The 21,618-nt window shown below is 42.0% G+C and overlaps 1 protein-coding gene across 1 annotated transcript in view; it reads left to right on the forward strand.

The window, feature by feature from the left end:
- Positions 1–21,618, forward strand: part of DOCK2 (dedicator of cytokinesis 2) — a 480,195-nt gene extending 458,577 nt beyond the window's left edge. Inside the window, exons 43-52 of the mRNA XM_072630938.1 lie at positions 36–120; positions 1,265–1,351; positions 9,087–9,263; positions 12,321–12,404; positions 14,258–14,395; positions 14,954–15,081; positions 15,816–15,987; positions 16,608–16,728; positions 18,949–19,088; positions 20,589–21,618. Of these exons, the coding sequence (XP_072487039.1) occupies positions 36–120; positions 1,265–1,351; positions 9,087–9,263; positions 12,321–12,404; positions 14,258–14,395; positions 14,954–15,081; positions 15,816–15,987; positions 16,608–16,728; positions 18,949–19,088; positions 20,589–20,663 (1,207 nt within the window). The 3' untranslated portion in view covers positions 20,664–21,618. The remainder of the gene's footprint in view (positions 1–35; positions 121–1,264; positions 1,352–9,086; positions 9,264–12,320; positions 12,405–14,257; positions 14,396–14,953; positions 15,082–15,815; positions 15,988–16,607; positions 16,729–18,948; positions 19,089–20,588) is intronic.

Below are 21,618 nucleotides of genomic sequence, written 5' to 3' on the forward strand. Positions count from 1 at the left end.
CGAGGCACTGATAACAGATGGCTTTTATTTTGCAGCTTTTATAAATCAAACTATGTGCAGCGATTCCACTACTCCAGGCCAGTGCGGAAAGGAACAGTTGACCCTGAAAATGAATTTGCTGTGAGTATCTTTCATCAGGGCTCCAAACTGTAGCCAAGATGGGTTCGTAGGTGTTTTACCCCAGGGCACCAAAATCTAAAAGGCTCCAGCAGCCTTCGTACTCTTCCGCAACATGGAAACCACTAGTTAGCAAGAGTAATTAACTAAAGTACCAAAAATTCGTTGTCTCTCCATCCTGGGGCCATGCCTAAAGTGGCCTCTGCTCTGGCCCACCCCGGCTTTGATTCCTACCTGAGTCAGCCCCCTTCGTATCACAGAGGTCTGTCTTTTCTAGAGGTGGTGATCTTTTTCCACAGTCATCCCCAAGCATCTAAAATCAACTGTTTCTGTTCTTTTTTAAAAAAATAAATAAATAAATTGAAGGTATAGTTCATACTCCTGGCCCCAGGTACCCAAATTGCTAATCATACATAGCTTTATCAGAATGACTCCCTGGAGATTTTTTTTGTTTTTTGGTTTGTTTCTGTTTTTAATTCCCTCTGACCCCCTCTGCTGTCAAAGGAGCAAATAACCACCAAGCCCAGGATGGAATTGGCCTGATCTAAAGCTTGAGGAAACGAAAGCACGATCAATGAAAGCATGGTCACCTCCTCAGTCTCGTCAATCAGCTTTTCCCTCATTCCTGAATGATTGCAGACCTATTCAAAACACTTCATTTTGTGAAGGTTACAAGAGGTCCGTGTATGATCGACAAGCAAAACACTGAGACAGCTCTGTTAAGCAGACAGCCCTTTAGCAAGGGGAACTTTGGGGTTGTTGATGAAATCAGCCCAACCAAAAATTATCATCAAAAAAGCCACAAGGATTTTGGAGCTGACACAGCCCCTCTGAGCATTCTTCAATGTGTGTATTTCCCTACAGGGAATAGTTAGTTATCTTCCTCTACCCAGCTTGGGGGACCGGAGACTTGATTCTAAGGCACTTACCAGCTATTTCCCCAACACCTAGGGGAATTTAGGCTTAATATGGGCAAAAAACACCTTTGGGGAGAAGTTAGGAGCTTATTTCTATGACCTGCAGAGCTTATTTTAATCTCAGACGGAAAAGTTAGCTTTGTGTCTGTAGAACTACTCATTGCCCTGTGGGTATTACCCAATTTAATCCCATATTCCTTTTCTACCCTTCTTTGCTCCCTGCTGATTAGTCCATGTGGATTGAGAGAACATCTTTTGTAACAGCATACAAGCTCCCCGGGATCCTGCGATGGTTTGAGGTGATTGCCATGTCCCAAGTAAGTACATGAGCCAAAGAATGGAGTTTGTAAGAACCATACAACAAACCAGCTCGAGGGGGACTGTTCTGACTTTAAAGGCATAGCTGAATACTTGGTTTGGGTCAACTGTGAGAGTCAAGGGATGTCACTCAGTCTGTTATGGAGGATATGTTAAGTGCAGTACATGGGGCTAGCAACTGTTTCTCTTTTGGCCAGAAATTAGGAAGACTCATCTTCCCAAGTTCAAATCTGGCTTCAGACACTTACTAATTGTGTGACCTGGGTAAATCACTTAACCCTATTTGTCTCTGTTTCCTCATCTGTAAGATGAGCTGGAGAAGAAAATGAAAAACCACTCCAGTATATTTGCCAAGAAAACCCTAAATGAGGTCATGAAGAATCCACACAATTAAACAACAATAACATATGGAAGATGGAATCTGAGCTGAGTCTTGAAGGATGCCAGGGAAACCAAGAGATGGAGATGGGGAGGGAGAACATTCCAGCCAGTGCAAAAGCATGGAGATGGAGAGTCCTGTGGGAGTAACAGCAAGAAGACCAATATCACTAAACTGTAGGGTATATAGAGGGGAGTAGGTGTAGGAAGTCAGGTGGTGAATGGCTTTAAATGCCAAAGAAATGATTTTATATTTTATCTTAGAGGCAATAAGGAGCCATTGAAGTTTATGGAATAGGGAAATGACATGGTCAGACTTTCACTTTAGGAAAATTGCTTTGACAGCTGAGGGTAGAATGGACAGAAGTGGGGAGAGACTTGAGGCAGAGAGACCAACATGAAGATTATTGCAACAATCCAGGTGTGAGGAAATGAGAGCCTGTACCAGGGTGATTGATATATGGGGGCAGTGAAGGGCATGCATAGGAGAGATGTTGTGAAGGTAGAAGACTTGGCAACACATTGGATATATGGAGTGAATGTGGATGAGGAGTCAAGGGTAATGCTCAGGTTGTGAGCCTGGGTGCCTGGGAAGATAGTGGTGCCCTTGACAGTAATAGGAAAAATGAGAAGAGGAGAATGCTGTGGAAGGAGGAGAATGAGTTCCATTTTGTAGCTGTTGAGTTTGAGACATCTGATAAGTGTTTAGTGATGCAAGACTGAAGGTCAGGAGTGAAGTAATGATTGAATAGATCTGAGAATCATCTGCATGGAGATGATACCTGGGATGTTAGTATAGGAAGGAAACTTGAAGATGATCTGGCCCAACTTTCCAATTTTTACAGAGAAGAAAACTGAAGCACAAAAATGGGAAAGTGACTTCTCAAAGGCCACATATCTCATTAGTTCAGATCTTGAATTGTATTTCAGATTTCTGGATTTAGAGAATAATTCTTAGGTTGTTTAATATCCTTCAGGATCCTCTTATTTATGCCTAGTCATTGGTTCCCTTATGATTTTGCCCTCCAAGGAGACTATCACATGATCAACTAGAATAGTCAAAACACAGCAACCAAATTTATGACTTTTTGTGAGATCTCCCTAAAAGATATTGTGTTTAAAAAATGGCTTCAAAAAGAAAGAATAGGCTGGTCACCTTCCTTTCTGGGTTAATTGTGTGTGTTTATGTGTGTGTGTGTGTGTGTGTGTGTGTGTGAAAGTTTTCTGGTCTCTAGACTTGACTAGAATACAACTTTAACAAAAACAACAACAGACAGGATAGATGGCATTTTCTTGTATCTCCTCCCCACCTTCATTTCTCTACACTCTGTCTGTCTGTCTCCCTCTCAGTCTGTCTTTCTCCCTCTGCCTTTCTGTCTGTCTGTCTCTCCCCCTTCTCTCTATCTCTCCTCTCTCTCCTTTTCTCTCTCCTTCTGTCTCTCCCTCTCCCTCCCTCCCTCCCTCTCTCTCTCTCTCTCTCTCTCTCCCCCTTTCTGTCCCTCTCTGTCTCTCTTTCTCTATCTCTCCTCTCCCTCCTTCTCTCTCTCCTTTTCTCTCTCTCCTCTTTCCTATTCTCTCTCTTCTTCTTCATCCACTTCTTCTTCCTCTTCTTCCCCTTCTCCTCCTCCTCCTTCTCCTTCTCCTTCTCCTTCTCCTCCTTCTCCTTCTCCTTCTTCTTCTTCTTCTTCTTCTTCTTCTTCTTCTTCTTCTTCCTCTTCTTCCTCCTCCTCCTCCTCCTCCTCTTCCTCTTTCTCTTTCTCCCTCTGTCTCTCTCTGTGTCTCTCCCTCTATCTCTCCCCCTTCTCTCTATCTCTCCTCTCTCTCCTTCTCTCTCTTTCTCTCTCCTTTTCTCTCTCTTCCTCTTCCTCTTCTTCTCTCTCTCTCTCTCTCTCACCCCCCCCCCCCCCACGAATCAAAAAGTACTCATGAAAGAAAACAGTCATAGCATATGGGCCAAATTCCAGTCATGTATTTATTCAACACCTACAGTAATAGTTTGGGAAGAAGATATTTCACAAGGTGCAGAGAAAGGTTCAGCTTTCTAGAATCTGTGGTACTTAAAGCTTTGCATCTTACAATCTCTTCAGGGTTCCTACAGTACCTAGCACTCACCTCCCTTGCTTCTTGCATCCAAACATATATACACTTCCTAGAAATCTATCTCTATATAGATATGTTCATATCAAGTCCCTTGGACAGATACATGCACATCTTGAAATTCATATGCTGATAACATTTTATTTTCTTTATACATATAGACCTATTCCCTTATGTGTGTTCCTACATACATACATACTGCTGTCTAATGATACATAATCTACTTTCCTGCATCTGATATTTACACACACACATATATGTGTAATATACATATGTATATATACATATACATACACACACACACACACACACACACACACACACACACACATATATATATCCCTCTCCAAATGTATTTCATCTTTGTGGACCTCATTTTTTTCCATTTGTCAAATAAAGGGGATAGACTAGAAGGTCTCTTCCCAAACACAAATATGTCAGTCTATCCACATGCACAGACACATGAGCACATGTGGAGACTTTTCCCATAATGTCCATACTGTTGATCAAGGACAGGTCCTAATTACATAAACCTCATTATCATGCTAAAGAGGCAACTGCACTTGTAAAACTAATGGAGGGAAGTTCTTGCATTTATCTGGCAAAGAACAGACAAGAGAACCTATATCAGGGGAACCAGAAACAGTTCCACACATAGCTCATTCATATAGGTAGTGTGTGTGTGTGTGTGTGTGTGTGTGTGTGTGTGTGTATGTATGTGAGAGAGAGACAGACAGACAGACACAGACAGAGACAGACAGAGACAGATGATAGAGACAGGAATAGAGATAGAAATAGGATAGATATATAGACTGATCACATCTAGAAAGAAACAGAAATCAAGAGATTTAGGTTCTAGACTAAGTTCTACCACTAACAGCCTGTGTAACTTGGACAAGTAATTCTCCCTTCTCCAGACTTCGCTTTCTCTACCTGTCAAACAATGAGGCTGAACTAGATCATCTCTAAGGTCCCTTCCTGCCCTAACATCTTGCCATTCTGTGTTCCCTTTGCCACTCCACACTGGGATTCACTCTCCTTGGGGCTTCCTAGATTATACAGTTGAGGGATACTTTCTCTTTCTCTTAGGCTTCAGTCTCTGGGTTCAGGGGTAGCAGCCTTGAACTAGGGTTAAGAAAGAAGAGACAACATAGCCTGGTCTCTGTGGAGGATTCCTAGCAAAGTCAATATTGCCTTATGCATATCTTCTGAGTCTTTTAATGAACATTCAAGAGACTCTAGCTAAACTGTGAAATCTGTATCCTGAATGAACAATCACAACCCATACTTGAGTATGGGTTGTCATTGTCTAATAATTTGCTAAGCATCTTCCCAACACCTGCATTTTAATTCATTCAAACATGCTATCTCATTCACATTGAAAATGATATAGGTCAGAGATGTTGCATTTATAAACTCAGGCATACATGTTTACATGGGTTTTTCTTGCTCCTCTTATCCTTTATTACATCGCACATCATCATGAAAATAATTTCCTGATTTCTCAGCAATCTTTCAATCTCTCTTGCCACCATCCTTCTTCTGGAGACTTATTCTTACTCCTTCATCTATTATTGCCTGCTTGGTGAAGGGAGGATTCTATGAGAGGAATGGACAGGGGGATTATGGGTTCAGGAAAGCCAAAGGTATTAATCTTGGTCTGATGTCTTTGAGGTCTCAGTCCCTTTTCCATCTAGATACCCTTTACAAAATGGGCCAAGAAATCCTCAAGAAAGGTCATTAGAAGAATTGCCTCCTAAAGACTGATGTTCTCTTGAGGAGGATTTCCAGATGTGTTTCTGGCCCAGACTGAATACTGTGCTAAAGCCTTTCACTCCTAAATATTTGCTTTTTTGTTTTGTATGTTAACATTAATTTTATTTGATACTTATTCTAGGTATAGTTTCTGATAGGGCAATATTTTTACAAAAAAAAAAAAAGATTCTCTGTTAGCTCTGGATTGCAGATTCTGTCTTTGGGTATGTCTAACCATATTAAGGAGTTTTATATAGTAGAAAGAAACTTGACCTGGGAATCAGGAAATCTGAGCTCTATCTATGGATCTAGCCATTCATTCATTCATTCACTCAACAAGCATCTACTATGTGCCAAGGCCTGAACTTTGAGTTAATCCTTTCATCTCTGTAAGAGATGTTTCCTCATCTGTAAAATAGGCCAGTAATAATAATATCTTCCCTAACTATTATAACTTTGGGGGAGATCTAACTAGATAATGTGTGTGGAAACTCTTTGAGAAATATAGCATAAGATTTTAGATGCAGAACTGAAAGAGAACATGCAGGAGTGTTGAACCTGTGACCTCGAGGCCACATGTGGCTTCTAGGTCCTTGGGTGTAGCCTTTTGACTGAGTCCAAGTTTAACAGAACAAATCCTTTTTTAAAGGGGATTTGTTCTGTGAAGTTTGGGTTCGTTCAAAGTGCCACACTTGAGGACCTACAGGCCACTATGGCCTCAAGGCCACAGGTTCTACCACCCCGATTGAGGCCATTTAGTTGAACCTCTTCATTTTACGGATGAGGAAACTGAGGTCCAAGTCATTAAGTCATTTGTTCAAGGTTAAGTCATTAAGTCCTTTGTTCAAGGTCACATAGGTTATGCACATCTAAGTAGGTTGTGAACTCAGGTAATTGGTGTTCTTCCCCACTGGACCAGCCTGCCTCCTTTTATTATGTAAATAAAGGTATCATTATCAATTTATCTTTTGTACAGCATGCCTTAGGGCCTTCCCCAGAGGCTTTTACATATTGAGAGAGTTTATCCTCAGATCTTTGAGAGGAGGGTTTATTATGCCAACTGTATAGTTACGAACAGAAGCAGAGAGATAAATCTGGTGACTTGCCCAAAGTCACACCCCAAATTAATGAGAGAATCAGGACCAGAATCCAGGTCTCCTGACTCCCCAGGCTCCTTTCATCAAACTCTCCTGTTATACGAGTTTTATATTTGGTCTTCACTAATGTCCTTACATAAGAAACCAAAGTTATTTTTAATTCTCACTCTGAATTTGATGACGACAGTATTGATGAAGATTTGAGGAATAAAAAAAAGCTTTCAGAAATAAGGAAAATCAAATCAATAGGTATTTCTATTTTTACCATCTCATTTAAAAACCTGATTCATTCAGTGCCACACCAGGGCTCTGCTGAAATTCACGGTACTGTATAGGGTTCAATCTAAGTGGTCACGATAAATTTCCTTCAGAACGCAGCATAGGCTTGTGGCTCATAAAACACCCGCTGAGCTGGTCTGTGAATTTGATGTGAAACCAGATGGCCAGCCTCAGCTTATGCAAACAGAGCTTATGTTCTGGCAGGGAGCTTGGCCCCAGCATAGAGAGTTCAGATTCATTCCTGGCCCTCACTTTGTGTAGGCTTGGGTCCTGAGATGCAAAAAAGAGCCCCAGGCTCTGAATGCAAAGGAAATGCCCTTCTTAGAGCTCCCCAGGTGAAAAGGAAGGGGAGGTGTAGGCTTATGGGGACATGCAGAGAAGGTTGGAACCTGATGGATGGGAGGATGCACCAGGAATCTTGCTCTGGATAATGTCAGAAAATAGACTGAATTGGTGGTAGGTACCCTTAGCCCAAAAGGTTTAGACAGATCTGTGTTATCACAATGCCTCACCACTCCCAGGAAGCCTCCCCTGACTACTCTGATGTCCAGAGATCTCTAATTTCTCTGAACTCCAGATATCCTTCCAATCCTTTCCCCTTGTTAAGCTTAAACTCCCATGTTATCTTCAGAAGAGGAAGAAGAAAGCTTATTAGGGAGAAATGGAACTTTTACAGCCAGAAAAACAAAAAGAAAACAACCTGTGAGTAGCTGGGGCTGCCTAAATGAGGATTCAACTAGCTGGGTAACTCAGCTCCTTCTGTCTCTCAACCTAGCCCTCTCCCTTTCCTTCTCTTCAAAAGAAGGTAAATTTTGATGGCCAGAAACTGCCCAGTTAACATGGGGTATATTGATTTCCTTTCCTTTCCTTTCCTTTCCTCTCCTCTCCTCTCCTCTCCTCTCCTCTCCTCTCCTCTCCTCTCCTCTCCTCTCCTCCTCTCTTCCTCTGGACTCTGAAGCCCATGGATTGAACAACGAAGGGTCCCTGCCCAACCTCTACTCAATGGCTATTTTTGGACCTTCTTGCCTTACAGTGAATCTCAATAGTAACAGTTTCTCTTGGAAACAACAACCCTGAGGCTCTGCCAGCTGATTTATCTATTTTTTTCTTTTCTATTAAAGGGGCCATCCCCCGACTACTTTTTAAAGAGGGCTTATTCACTGAATGGGCATTACCTCATTTTAAGTGAGTACCTGAAAAGGCCTTAGCCTAAAAGGCCAAGGTCTCCCATTGCATCCTGGGCTTTCTCCAGTCATCCTGATGGCTATCTGGTCACTGAATCCAGATGACTCAGGAAGAGAAAGTGAGACTGGTGACCTTGCACAGCCTTCCCTCACTCAAAACAAAGTCAAGTGCAAGTCATGTCATCATTTCTCTGATGGCGTGGTCTTCTTTGTTTCTTAGAAGCAGCCCACCTTCCACCTAAGCCTCTTCCAGATGTGACTCCCCTGGTTCGTTGATGATGACAGCAGTAGCTAACATTTATAGAGTAACTACTATGTATCAGGCACTGTGCTAAATGCTCTGTGATTATCTGATACTCATAACAATCCTGGGAAGTAGGTGCTACTATTATACCCATTTTACAGATAAGAAAACAGAGGCAAACACAGGCTGTGTGAATTATGTGACCCTGGACAATTCACATAGCCTGTGTCTGCCTGTTTTCTTATCTGTAAAGTGTCCAAGGCTTGATTTGAACTCAGATCTTCCTGGCTTCAGGTCCAGAGCTCTATCACCATCATCACAATAGCAAGCGTTTATAAAGTGCCCTAAGGTTTGCAAAGTGCTTTACAAATATGATTTCATTTTATCCTCACAACAACCCTGGGATGTAGATGGTAAGATTATCCTCATTTTACAGTTAAAGAAACTGAGGTAGACAAAGGTTAAGTGATTTACCCAGTCACGCAGCTAGTGTCTCAGGGTAGATTTGAACTCAGATCTTCCTGACTCCAGGTCACCTATGCTACCTAGTTACCTATAATAAAGTCCTTCAGTTATGCCTCTGGAAGTTTTTCCACATTAAACTCACATACCAAAAATGAAGTCAGTACTAATGACTTAAAAAATAAAATAAAATCAAATGTACTAAAGGTCATTTTTCTTGGTGATCTCATTTCCATAGACAACAATTAGTCCTCTGGAGAATGCCATCGAAACCATGTCCACAGCTAATGAGAAGATCCTGATGATGATTAATCAGTACCAGAGTGATGAGAACCTCCCCATCAACCCTCTCTCCATGCTTCTGAATGGGATTGTGGACCCTGCTGTCATGGGAGGATTTGCAAAATATGAAAAGGTGAGGTCTTTAGAAGCAAGAGGATGTCCCCAAAGGCTCTGTGAGAGACAGAAGCCTTCCTAAGTAAGAGAGCACATGGGTCTGATGCCAGCTGTTGAAGAGTCATTGTTTCCTTGTGATTTTCTTCACCTGCCAGATCTTTCCTGAGGAGACTGTTGTGATGAGGCTGCAACTTGGTTAGTAGAATACAAATTCATGTGGGCCTTCTGCTGCACCTGGCCTCCATAGACCTCTCAGTGACTCCTTACCAAATGATTTCAAAGGATCATAAATTTCAAGAGAGAAAGAATCTTGTAGTGCCTACAGACCCAGCCTAGAAACCAGAATGACCTGGGTTCAGGTCCCACTGCTGACAGACACTGGCAGTGCAATCTTGGGCAAGTCACTTAAGTTAACCCCTCACTGCTTTCTAAGACCTGAGGCTGCAGACATCACCAGCTTGCATTGGTACAGTTGCCTAAACCAATGAAATCACAGGTCCTGTCCATTTCCATAGATTTACAGCTGGAAGGTAGCATCAGTAGTTCAACCCCCTCATTTTACATGAGGATGCCGAGACCCATGGAGGATAAGAGATTGTCTGTCGCACAGGCCCAAAAGCTGGGATTTCAACATAGATCTTCTGACTCCAAATTCAGTGCCCTACCCACAGTCCCGAGCTGCCTCTTCCCATGGTGTGTCCTAGTGAAATGGGGAGGTTTGAGGTTTGCCATCCCCATCAGATAGACTCAGCTGCCTCTGTTTGAGCCACAGCCTTACAGGCTGAGAGTCTAAGAGATAGACTGCACACAGGGTGACACTCCACCAAGAGCAGCTGTGAATCAAGGAACATTCCTCAGGAGTACCTTCCAGTTTCATATTGGTCTCTTCATCCACCACTATGGCCACAAAATCACCACACCAGCAGCTGCTCCAGCTTCAATTAGCAAGGATGTTATGAGATTTTACATATATATATGTATATATATACATATACATGTGTGTTTGTCCTTCATTGCCGATACACGCACATATATACATACACACATGTATGTGTATATACTTATATGTGTATACACATATGTATATATGTAGATGTGTATATCTATACACATCTACATATATATGTGCATACCCACATATGTTTATAGATAGATAGATACATACATACATACACACACACACGCATATATCTTGTTATTCAATTGTTTCAGTCATGCCCAACTCTTCAAACTCAGTTTAGGGTTTTCTTGGCAACAAAACGAGAGTGGTTTGCCATTTCCTTCTCCAGCTCATATTATAGATGAGGAACTGAGGCAAAAAGGGTTAAGTGACTTGCTCAGGTTCACACAGCTACTAAGTGTTCGAGGCCAGATTTGAACTCAGAAAGATGAGTCTTTCTGACTTCAGACCTGACATTCTACCACTGCACCACCTAGCTGCCCATGCATACATACATACATACATACATACACTAGAGCAATATAAACAGACAGAGGCTTGGCTCCATATGTAAGAAACTCACTGAGCAGAGAGTAAGAGAGATGTTAGGGAGGGGACCCACTCGCAGTTGAGATTTGGGTGGTAAGATTATATAAGGCCTTGGCTGAGAACAGGTAATTGGTAAGATGTGTGTGGGGTGAAGGGATTGGGGGATGGGAGGCATTCCTAATCATACCTTGTTGTAGTGGAAAAGTTCTCTGAGTAACTTATCCATACCAGGCTTGGATGAGGTTCAGGTAAAGGGAGTTTCATTATCAGGAACACAAACTGGCAGGAGGGTCTAACATTAACTAAGGCAGCAGGAGGAGAATAACTCAAGGCTTCTGCAGTAGGTCAAGAGTTCATCCCACCAAGAACCACAAGCCTTATCCACCTGACCCAGAGGTAGAAGTGGAAAAGCTCAAACTCTGTTTTTCCTGTATGTTTCTATGGGCACTAGGACCACTTAGCCTAAGTGACTCATATTTGGGTCCTATCATTATAATGGGACAACAAGTTATACCCAATGATGTCAAACAATGTGAAGTTTACAATGATCACAGTTATATATCTGTATCTCTATATAAGGTTATATCTCACCATCGTTCATAGTTGAAGCTGTTACACCTGGTGGTGATGACTGGGCAATGATGGTGGATGAAAAAGCCAATATCAAAGCCTTGTCCTTGTCCAGACCATCTCACTGGAGAACACTCCTTGATTTGTAGCCACTATTCCTAGCCTTTCATTGTTTGCAGAGTCTGCCTCTTAGGCTCTTTGGATGAATGTATCTATGCACAGACATTGTTGTATTTGTGTTGTAGGTTTAGATGTATGCGTATTTACATGGATGTATGTGTACGGTTCTAGAGGTGTGATTTCCTCTGGATGGGGAACTTCTAGTATGGGAACTCCCTGTAGTGATGCAAATTAGCAACTCATCTGTAACTTGTCGCAACCCTGTTGTTGTTTGTCCTTCATTTTTGAAGAGAACTAACGAGGTTAGTGTGTCAAAGGCAAAATGTGAACCCAGGTTTTTCTAACTTCAAGGTCATTCTTTTAGTCACTGTCTCATTGCTGTACCTTTCATGTCTAGAGTAATGATATAAGTACACCCACATGGACACACAGAAAGATACACACACATCCATCCATTGATCCATTTAGTCATCCATCCATCCATCCATCTATCCATCCATTCATCCATCCATCTATACATCCATCCATCCATCTATACATCCATCCATCCATCTATACATCCATTTTTCCCAATGAAGACTCAATGACCTAGATAATCAGTAATCTTCTGAAGGTCATAGTGAGAAAAACAAGAAGTGAAGAAACAAACCCCCAAGCTCCTGACACCCTGCATTTTGACTGTGATTGTCATTCTGACCAGATCTGGTTTGAGCCTCTTAGGCATGGGAACCCCACAGTGTAGATATCCACAGGTAACTTTGTTCTGAAGTAGAGAAATCTATTTGCTTTCCCTTTGAAATCAAATTCTTTGCCAAGCACCAGAGAGCTTGGGGCTGGCCAGTCTCATTTTTTGTGTGTGTTGGGAAAGAAAAACCCATTCTCATCTGTCTGATCCAGGCTTTCTTCACAGAAGAATATACTAGAAGTCATCCTGAAGACCAAGACAAACTGAGCCGACTCAAGGACCTGATTGCATGGCAGGTACTGTGGGGTGAGACAGGGAATTCCTGACTTATTCAGTATTTATATTCCTCTCTCTCCTTCCTTTTGATTGCTGCTGAGTGACAGAACATGATTTAAAAAGATTTTCTATCACTTCTGTGAATGACATCTTCACTGGATGAAAAAATAATAAAAATTATATCTGACATTTACATAATGATCTGAGGTTTGCAAAGTGCTTCCCATCCATTCTCTCATTTGATTGAACCCCATGACAGCTCTGTGAGGTGAATATTACAGGCAATATTAGTACCTTTTTACATACAAGGAAAACAAGACTCAGAAAAGATAAGTAACTTAGGCATGGTTTCACAGAGTCAGAATTCAAACCCACATCATCTGGACTCTCTAGTGCATTATCCATTATGATATGGTGCTTTCCCATAGAACATCATGAGATGGAGATTTTTGACATAGCTTTATCTGTATTATAGTGGGAAAGTAGCTTTGTGAGCAGTCTAAATAGGTGATCTTTTTTTTACGTATTGGAATAATTAATATTATGATTGTGCTTCACTCCCTCCCCACTCCCTCCACCATGTATTCATTTTATTAATTGTACTTGGCTGAGGCTAAATTAAAACCAAATTTTTGTTCCCTGAGCTCATGTTGTCCTAGTAACAGGGGACACAGGCCAAGAGGGGACAAGGACAGAAAGCCAGCCCCAGACTAAAAGTTGATTGCTAATAATCACAAATTCATTTATTTATTTATTTATTTTATTTATTTATCACAAATTTGTTTTCAAATATCTTGGTTTTGATCAGTTTTTGGTCAAAGACTCTGAACACTATCATAGCTTGATTATACTTTTAGGAAAAGGATAGGAGGAGGACCTTTTAATTCTGTCTTTTCTTCTTTCTAAAAACCACTATCTTCCTCTTTTGTCCTTCTGTTTTCTTCTCCTTTTTCCCTTCTTTTCCTTCTGGTCCTTCCCCTCTGTCTTCCTCTTCCTCCCCTTCTGCCTCTTTATCTCTTTCTTCCTTCCTCTGTCTCTGTCTCTCTTTTTCTATCTCACTTTGCCTATCTGTCTCTCTTTTCCCCCATCCCTGCCTTTACTTTCTTTCCTCCCTCTTTCCCCTTTCTCTTCTAGGAAAAAGAGGTATCGAGGAGATACCTTCTCAGGTTACTGTTGCCAGGTTTCTGACAGACCTGTCTTTCCCTCCGGTCCTCTTACAACTGCCCCCTCAGACAGACATGCTGTCTGTATACGTCTCCTCACACCAAAGATAAGTTTACCTCTAGAGGTCAGGAGACTCAGAGAACTGGGAGAGATGAGCCCCAGGGAGGCAGGTGTTTGGATGACACTGAGTGAGGAACTGACTGATTGCTACTGTCTCTGCTTACTTCATTCATAGCACAAAGGAAAGCCAGATTTTGCTCTAGGGAATATATGCTAGTCTGGGGAGATCTGGGATGTAAAAACATTGGCTGTAGGTTCTGTTGTGTTTATTTTCTTTCTTTTTTCTTTTTGAAATAAGAATTCCTAATTAAGGACCTCCTGTGCCTTCTACTCTTTATATGAAGGGCTGCTTTAAAAAGCAAAATCCAAAAATCCTCCAGATGGCTTTTAATTCTGAATGTATTCCATGCTGTCTAGCCTCTCCTTGCTTTTTTCTTTCTTATTTTCTCTGGCGAGTCAGCAAACCTGTAAGGGTCACCCAGATCTTGAAGGATAGAACTGAGATGAATTCTTTAAAGGCAGATTACACATGACCCTTACAGAGCTGGCTGGGGTCGAGGGTATGAAATGAAAGAGCAGGGGCTCCAAGGAAGAGTCCATTGATTACTGGTAAGAACCTAGTTCACTATTTTCTCTCTGTTCTTTCCAGATCCCCTTCCTAGGAGCTGGGATTAAGATCCATGAAAAAAGGGTATCTGAAAATCTCCGTCCTTTCCATGACCGGATGGAAGAGTGTTTTAAGAGCTTGAAAGTGAAGGTGGAAAAGGAATATGGAGTCCGAGAGCTGGTATGGCCACATGATGGGAAGGGGGTGTGTGTGTGTGTGTGTGTGTGTGTGTGTGTGTGTGTGTGTGTGTGTAGGGAGTGGAAAGATGGGTGGGTGGGACGAGGTAGGGAGAGGACATAGGAGACTAGAAACATGCTTGAGAAATAGTTGGCTCAGACTAGACTTTATCCTGATTTTAGGATGGAAAGAATCCAAAAATATAATCGCACCACTGAAACCTGTAGTGGACATCAAATACCATGATTTTAATTCTTCTATAAAATTGTCAATCAATTCAATTCTGTTCAACAAACACTTTGAACACTAAAGACATATTGGTAGAAATGAGACTCCATTCAGACTGCTGGGTTTTCTAGAAAGCACAAAATTCTGAGTCTCCTAACTCCCTTTTGTGGCAACTTTCCACCTTCCACACTCCACCTATACTCACCACCACTGTAGGGATCTACAATACATGGTCTAAAGACAACTACATCTATGCCTGATTCCTGTCTGCTTCTTGATATATCTCAGCCTGAAATCTATAGCCTCCATTTCTTCTGTGTTTTTGCCCCATAGCCTGATTTCGATGACAGGAGACTTGGCCGACCTCGATCCATGCTTCGATCCTATCGGCAGATGTCCATCATCTCCCTGACCTCCATGAGCTCGGATTGCAGTACACCCAACAAGGCTGTATCAGAAAGGTTGGCTGTGGTTATCCCCTTTCCTATTTCCTGGAAACTCTTACAGGTTTCCTTCATGTAGCTTCCTGCCCCCAATTTAATTTGTGTCCCTTCGCTCTTCTATCCCAGCCTAGGGACCTCTCATGTTCCCCTTTCCAACTCATTCCTACGTAGTGGTAAAATTCCTCCATCTTCCATTTCATAGGGTCTTTTGGTGTCCTACCTTTCTTCTTGCCCCAAGAAATCCCCATTCCCCTCCTAGCTTCACAGAACTGTCTCTAACCCATCACCATCTACAGTCTTCCCCTGACAAATGATGCTTTCATCTCATAAGACATGATGATAGTTGTGAGCATATCCTCCCCCCATCCACTATCATGATACTATTCTTACTTTCTAACCCATTTCCAGATCACTACACTTCCTTACATCTGGCAAAGTGAGAAAATGTCTCCCCCTGTGCCTCTGGATCCTTTATCCCCAGAGTTATGGCACAGTCTTTACCTCTTCAGACCCGTGTCTGTTATCCCCAGAACAGCTAAGTCTGGTTCTCCATGAGAGTAATTGATAAGCACCTCTCCCATCCCCATGTCCCCACATCCTTAATCCCTTTTCTAAGACCATACAGGTCAGTAACTCCTTTTCTCCCCTCCCCTGGTAATGCTGTCCCAACAAAGAAGGCCTAGCATGGCAAGGAAGCTCGGTGCTATTTCCTACAGAAGTATCTCTTACTCCTTGCTGCTTGTGGTCTCTAGCTTTGATCTAGATGTAGTTCCACCAGGGACCCCAAAAGCAGAGATGGAAGAAAACCTTCCCCAAGGCAACACTCTGCCTGAGGTAAAGCTTCGGAGGTCCAAGAAGAGAATGAAAAGAAGTAGTGTGGTGTTTGCTGATGAGAAGACCGTGACTGAATCAGACATGAAGCGAGTGAGTGTCAGAGAGCTAAAGCTTTTCATGCCTGGGTGGGATTGTAGGAGGAAGGAGGAGGCTTATCTGGGGGCCAGCAGAGCCCAGCTTAGGGAAGTCTGGATCTTTCTTCTTGCTACTTCTGGGACCTAATGTACACCTCCCTCTCCAACCAGAAGTCTCTAGACCCTGGATCATTTTTAATCTGGACAATCAGTTTTGTGGTCTTGGGCAATTTCAGTTCAATGTATTTCAGATCTTGGGTGGTTACTCTCTGGGCTTTACTTCCTTTATCTATAAAATGAATGGAATGGACAACAGATGATAACTAAAGTCTAATGTTGTATGGCTCTATGACTTGAAAGTCCAGACTCTTAGGTCTCTTCTAAGCCTCTTCCAGAGATGTTCTTTGTTTAGGAGAGAGAGAGAGAGATAGAGAGAGAGAGAGATACTTACTGACCTGTACATGGAGTACAGAGTAATGCACTGTAGGCAGGTGACTATATGCAAGGATATTTAATATTGTAGTTTTAGTCATGATGCCTAAGACCAAACTCCTCCCTTTCCCAAACTGACTTAAGTTGCTTTCAGTCATAACCTTAAGCTACTCTGTATATGTTTGTGTGTGTATTATCATCCAGCTATCAAGGAAGCATGAGTTCATGAGTGACACCAACCTCTCTGAACACCTGACTCTCCCACCAAAAACATCTGTCCTCAAGCAGATGAGCTTTGCCAGTCAGTCTATGCCAACCATTCCAGGTACAAGTCCTCCTGCAAGAATACAAAGGGAACTCTTGACTATTGAACCAGATAATTAAAAGATGGGTGGAAATTATAGTCATGTCTTATACTACGGAAGATTGAGCAAAGCATGTTAGGAGACCTGGTAAACCTCAAGGAGGGTAGATAATTCTGTGTTTCAGTGAAGAACTTACCACTTACTCAGGTCATCCTTCCCCTAGAAACCTGATGTCATACTGCCACCACCCCTTCTCCTTCCCTTGTCTTCTACCTGTAGCCATGACATGAGATCCAATAAGACCTGGGACCAGCGTTCAAGACCATCCTCATCCTTCTCACTCTCTTAGCATAATGCAGTCCTCTCCACAGAGAGGTTCAAATTTGCCCTTGCCACATTGAGTTCCTAGTGTTTTCTAAGGTTGAGGTTTCCCTTAGTCCAGAGAGTTGATTTTATGGATCCAGGGGTATTTCTAGTTTAAAAATTAGACCAATTATTTCTTAGGTTTATATAGCACGTCGTTCTTTTCAAAGCACTTTCACAATCATTATTCCACTGAATCATCACAACAACTTTGAAGTAGGCAGGGAAGAGATTAATATTATTAGAGAACCAGCATGGAGTGGTGAATAGAGTTGTACTTCAAATCCAACCTCAGGTGCTTACTAACTTATAGGCAATTGTGTGACTATAATGTGAGTGACTTAAATGTTAGCTCTTAATCACCACTACTGTCGCTACCAGCACTGCCATCAGCACCAGCACCATCCCTACTACTGTTCCTACTGTTACAATTACCACCATTACTACCATCATTATCATTACTACCACCACCACTACTATTGTTACTATCAACACCACCACCACCACTACTAATACTGCTACTAACACCACCACTACCACAACCACCACCATCATTACTATTACTACTATTGTCATCACTACCACTGCTTTTGCTACTGTCACTACTTCCAGCCACCCTTACCATTACTACCACCACCATTACCATTACTACTACTGCTATCACCACTCTGTCACCATCATACCAATACCACCACCATTGCTGTTGTCACCACTACGGCCACTACTACCATCATTACTACTACCTCTGCTATTACTACTATCACCACCACCACTGCTACTATTACTACCATTATTGTCACCACTACCACTACCACAACTACTACTGCCACCACACTATTACTACTGCTGCTACTATTTATGGATATATTGTTATTAGCTATGTGAACTTAGGCAAGTCACTTAACCTCAGTTTACATATATATGTATGTATGTTCACATATGTGCATGTATACATACACACACACATATATGGTGGACCTAATATCTACTGAGTTTCCTTCCAATTCTAAATCTACTATCCTACGATCTCTTAAATAAGAACGAAGTGTGGACAAGGAGATGAAGTGACTTGTCAGGCCCACAGCATAAGTGAGAGACTGAGAGGACTATAAAATAAGTCTCCTCTCATCTGATTCAGGGCCATTTCTGCTGTATCACCTTGATGACTCCTATAAGAATAAGAACTAGATCCTCCTGAGGCCAACAAAATGGGAAACAGAGAAGGGAAAGGCATTCTTTTCCACTTCCCTTAAGATAGAATTTCCTGGGTCCTCTGGGCAAGGCTTGAGTGCCAAATGTCTTCCTTTTGCCCCATTCCCTACCCTACACCCCAACCCTGCTCATTTTCTACCTAGATACCCTTGAGCACTGCTCCATCCAAGTGCCAAGAGGCAGGACTACTGTCCCAGCAATGCAGAGAGAAGCTTTTTAAATTTGAGACAACTTAAATATCTATCATGGCATGGAAAAGAAGGAAGTTCCCTCTACTCTGGCACACACAGACACACACATACAGACACACACACACACACGATGGAGAATTATAGAATTTAGAGCTAAAACGTCTGGGAAATTACCTAATCCAACCTCATTTTACAGAAGTGGAAAATGAGACTTACAAATGACAAATGTCCTGTCCGTGGTCACACAAGTAGGAAGCACCAGAGCCTGGATCAACAAAGGGTCCTTTAGTACCAAAACCAATACTTTTTCCCACACTGCCTCACTCTAGGAATGAAAAACTAGAGAAAGTATTTTCCTCTCCCTGTCAATTAGGAGCTGTCTCTCAACAGGATCTTCCTCACTACATGTTTTTCCTTTATATATCCCTCATTGCCTCCTCTCCTTACCCTCTCCAATGTCTGGGTTATTTCTAGCACTAACATTATCAGTGGCCCCCACACCTGGGATGGATGAGGCCTGTGCATCCCCTCGGCTCAGCCAGACCTTCATTCTCTCTGATGGGGACAAGAAGACCCTAACAAGGAAAAAAGTGAACCAGTTCTTCAAAACAATGGTATGTGTACACAGGGCTGGCTGGTTGTCATGTGAAAAATTCCCAAGAGTACTGAGAAGAAGCCATAAGAAAAACAGTAGCAGAGAGAAAGAGATGTATATTTAGGGCCTTATCCCAGGTGGCAACATGGAAGCCCAGGTGATATCTGTCCTTCCCAACTCCTGACTTGCTAAACTCTGGCTAGAAGTGCAATTCTCCACCTGGACCACATGAGGTCTCCTCTCACTCATGGTTTCAATGGAGCAGGTCTGCCTGGGATCACACCCCTACTAGCCCTATTGCCCTTTATCAGTGATGTAAAAGAAGGAAGAGCTTGGGTTTGAGCCAGGAAAGTAGTAAAAATGGGCAGATATCCCTAACCTTTTGAGGTTGGCATCAAAGAAAATGACTCTTTCCTCTCAGGACATAATTGTTAGTGTCATTGCCAAAGAGAAATCACTAAACATTGTTTTAGATGGATTTATCTTAGGTTAGATTAGATTATCTATTCCATTACTTCCATTTTTACAGATAAGGTGACTGAGACTGGAGAAACTGATTTGTCTTAGGTCAGGATCCTTAACTAGGGTGTTATATGTAGGGTACTGAAATTTAGAGGACATTGGGAGTATTTGCAGCATTTCCTTCAGTAAACAAGTTAGCTTAACATTTAGTTACTGAGATCTAATTAATCAGGAATAGGAACAATCAACAGTTATCCCTTCCACACCGTGATTTTCCCTTCACAGTTCCAATATATCAAGGGTCAGCATAAGAAATTAAATGGGAATTTGAGGGGAGTTTCAAGGAAGCTGCAGATGACATAGAAAAAGTTTAGAAACTCAGAAATGCAGAAAAATATGTATAATATTATGTAATATAAATATATATTTTCTCTTTTAATACCACAATAACAAAGACTTCTTCTCTGGTATGAAGGGAGGGTCAAAACATTTTATGTAGATTTTCTAGATCGTGGGGGTGCTGTGCCCCTAATCCCCATGATGTGGAAGGGATAGCTGTCCTTCCTTTTCTTCATTCCCTTCCTGGGCAGGACTCCAGGTGTTCTTCCTCCTGGTCTTCTCCTGTCCCATCCCCCAACAGTAATAAAATTTGTCCTTATCAGTAATAACCTTTGCTGTCAGATTCTGGTATCTTGGACCTTCTTCCACCCCTTCCCCCACAAAAAAGTTATATTTAGGGAGCTTTTTAGGTCATTTATACCAGTGGTAAAAATTGATAGTTGTAGTTCGATTAAGATGATTTAGTTAGTGAGAAACCTGAAACTTGAACTCAGGTCTTCTAATACCTACCCCTGTGCTTTTGTCACTACTTCACAAAAGTGGAGACAAGTATCCCAGGTGCTGGGTTCTCAGAATAGGCTGCAAGACTAGACTAGGCTAGGTTTGGCCTGTATGGTTGGAGAAGAATTAAGGAAGGGCAAAGGTGGGGGTGCATTTGATCTGGCTACTAAAGCAGTCATACTATCATTATTTGTGTTATTTCTTCCTTTCTACACAGTTGGCATCCAAGTCTTCTGACGAAGGAAAACAGTCTGGAGAGCGTGTTCTAGATACCCTGTCTACTGACCTTTGAGGCAGCTCCAATCTAGTGACAGGCCTAGTCCCCTCAGACACACAGGGAAGAGGCCACTCTGTGGAAGAGAAGGAAGAAAGGAATTCAGGACGTAGCATCTGAAGGAGAGAGTGAGAGATCCCTCTCAACTATGACCATGCTGAAGACGTGACTCACTACCAACATTGGAAACTTTGTGGACCAAGATCTCCCATCCCCTGGCTTATTATCTTGTGGCAGATTGAAAGCTCTGCCCTCTTCATGGAATCATTCTTGGGACACAGATAGACATTATTCCTTCTTCTGAAATATTCCAGCACTATAGCAGCCTTTAAGATGCCCTGGACAAGTATTTCTATAACACATTTTTTTTTTATAACAATTTGACCTTTTAGGGGGCAAGAATTGTACTGTTGGTGTTTTCTAACTCCCAGTGACTAATAGGAAAAGCCTTTTAAAATACTTTTTAAAAAATGTACTTTGCATTTTAAAAACTTACCCTCTGGCCTCTTTCTATATGTCCCCTTCCTCTATGTCATGCTTCTTTTTTCTTACTGACAATAAAAGTGACTATGTCTTGTGATCAAGAATCACTTGATTGTTGTCACTGGCTTCCTATCCTCTCCCACTTCATACTAGGACTTGTTGGCAGAGTCTCATGCTTCCCAACTGAGGACCAGGAGTGAAGAAGAAAAGAGTAGGCATTCTGCCAGGCTTCAAAAGGGGGAGCAGAATCCAGTTGGGTCATGCTTGAAGCCAGAGCCAGATGGAATCTCTATGAAGGAAACCAGCCTGTCCTTGGAGGGCTCAAGCAAAAGTCAAATTCTTTATCATGTCTCTATCTGTCACCCCCTGAAAGTCTTCTCTCCAAAACCCTTTGGGAGCCAACCCCTGGGATGACTAGGTTTGCTCAGTTGTGTGTAACTAGTTATCATGCTAAGGACGGTTACAATAAACATTGTAATTAGAGTCACAA

Source organism: Notamacropus eugenii, chromosome 1, assembly GCF_028372415.1.
Source record: "Notamacropus eugenii isolate mMacEug1 chromosome 1, mMacEug1.pri_v2, whole genome shotgun sequence".
NCBI lineage: Eukaryota > Metazoa > Chordata > Mammalia > Diprotodontia > Macropodidae > Notamacropus > Notamacropus eugenii.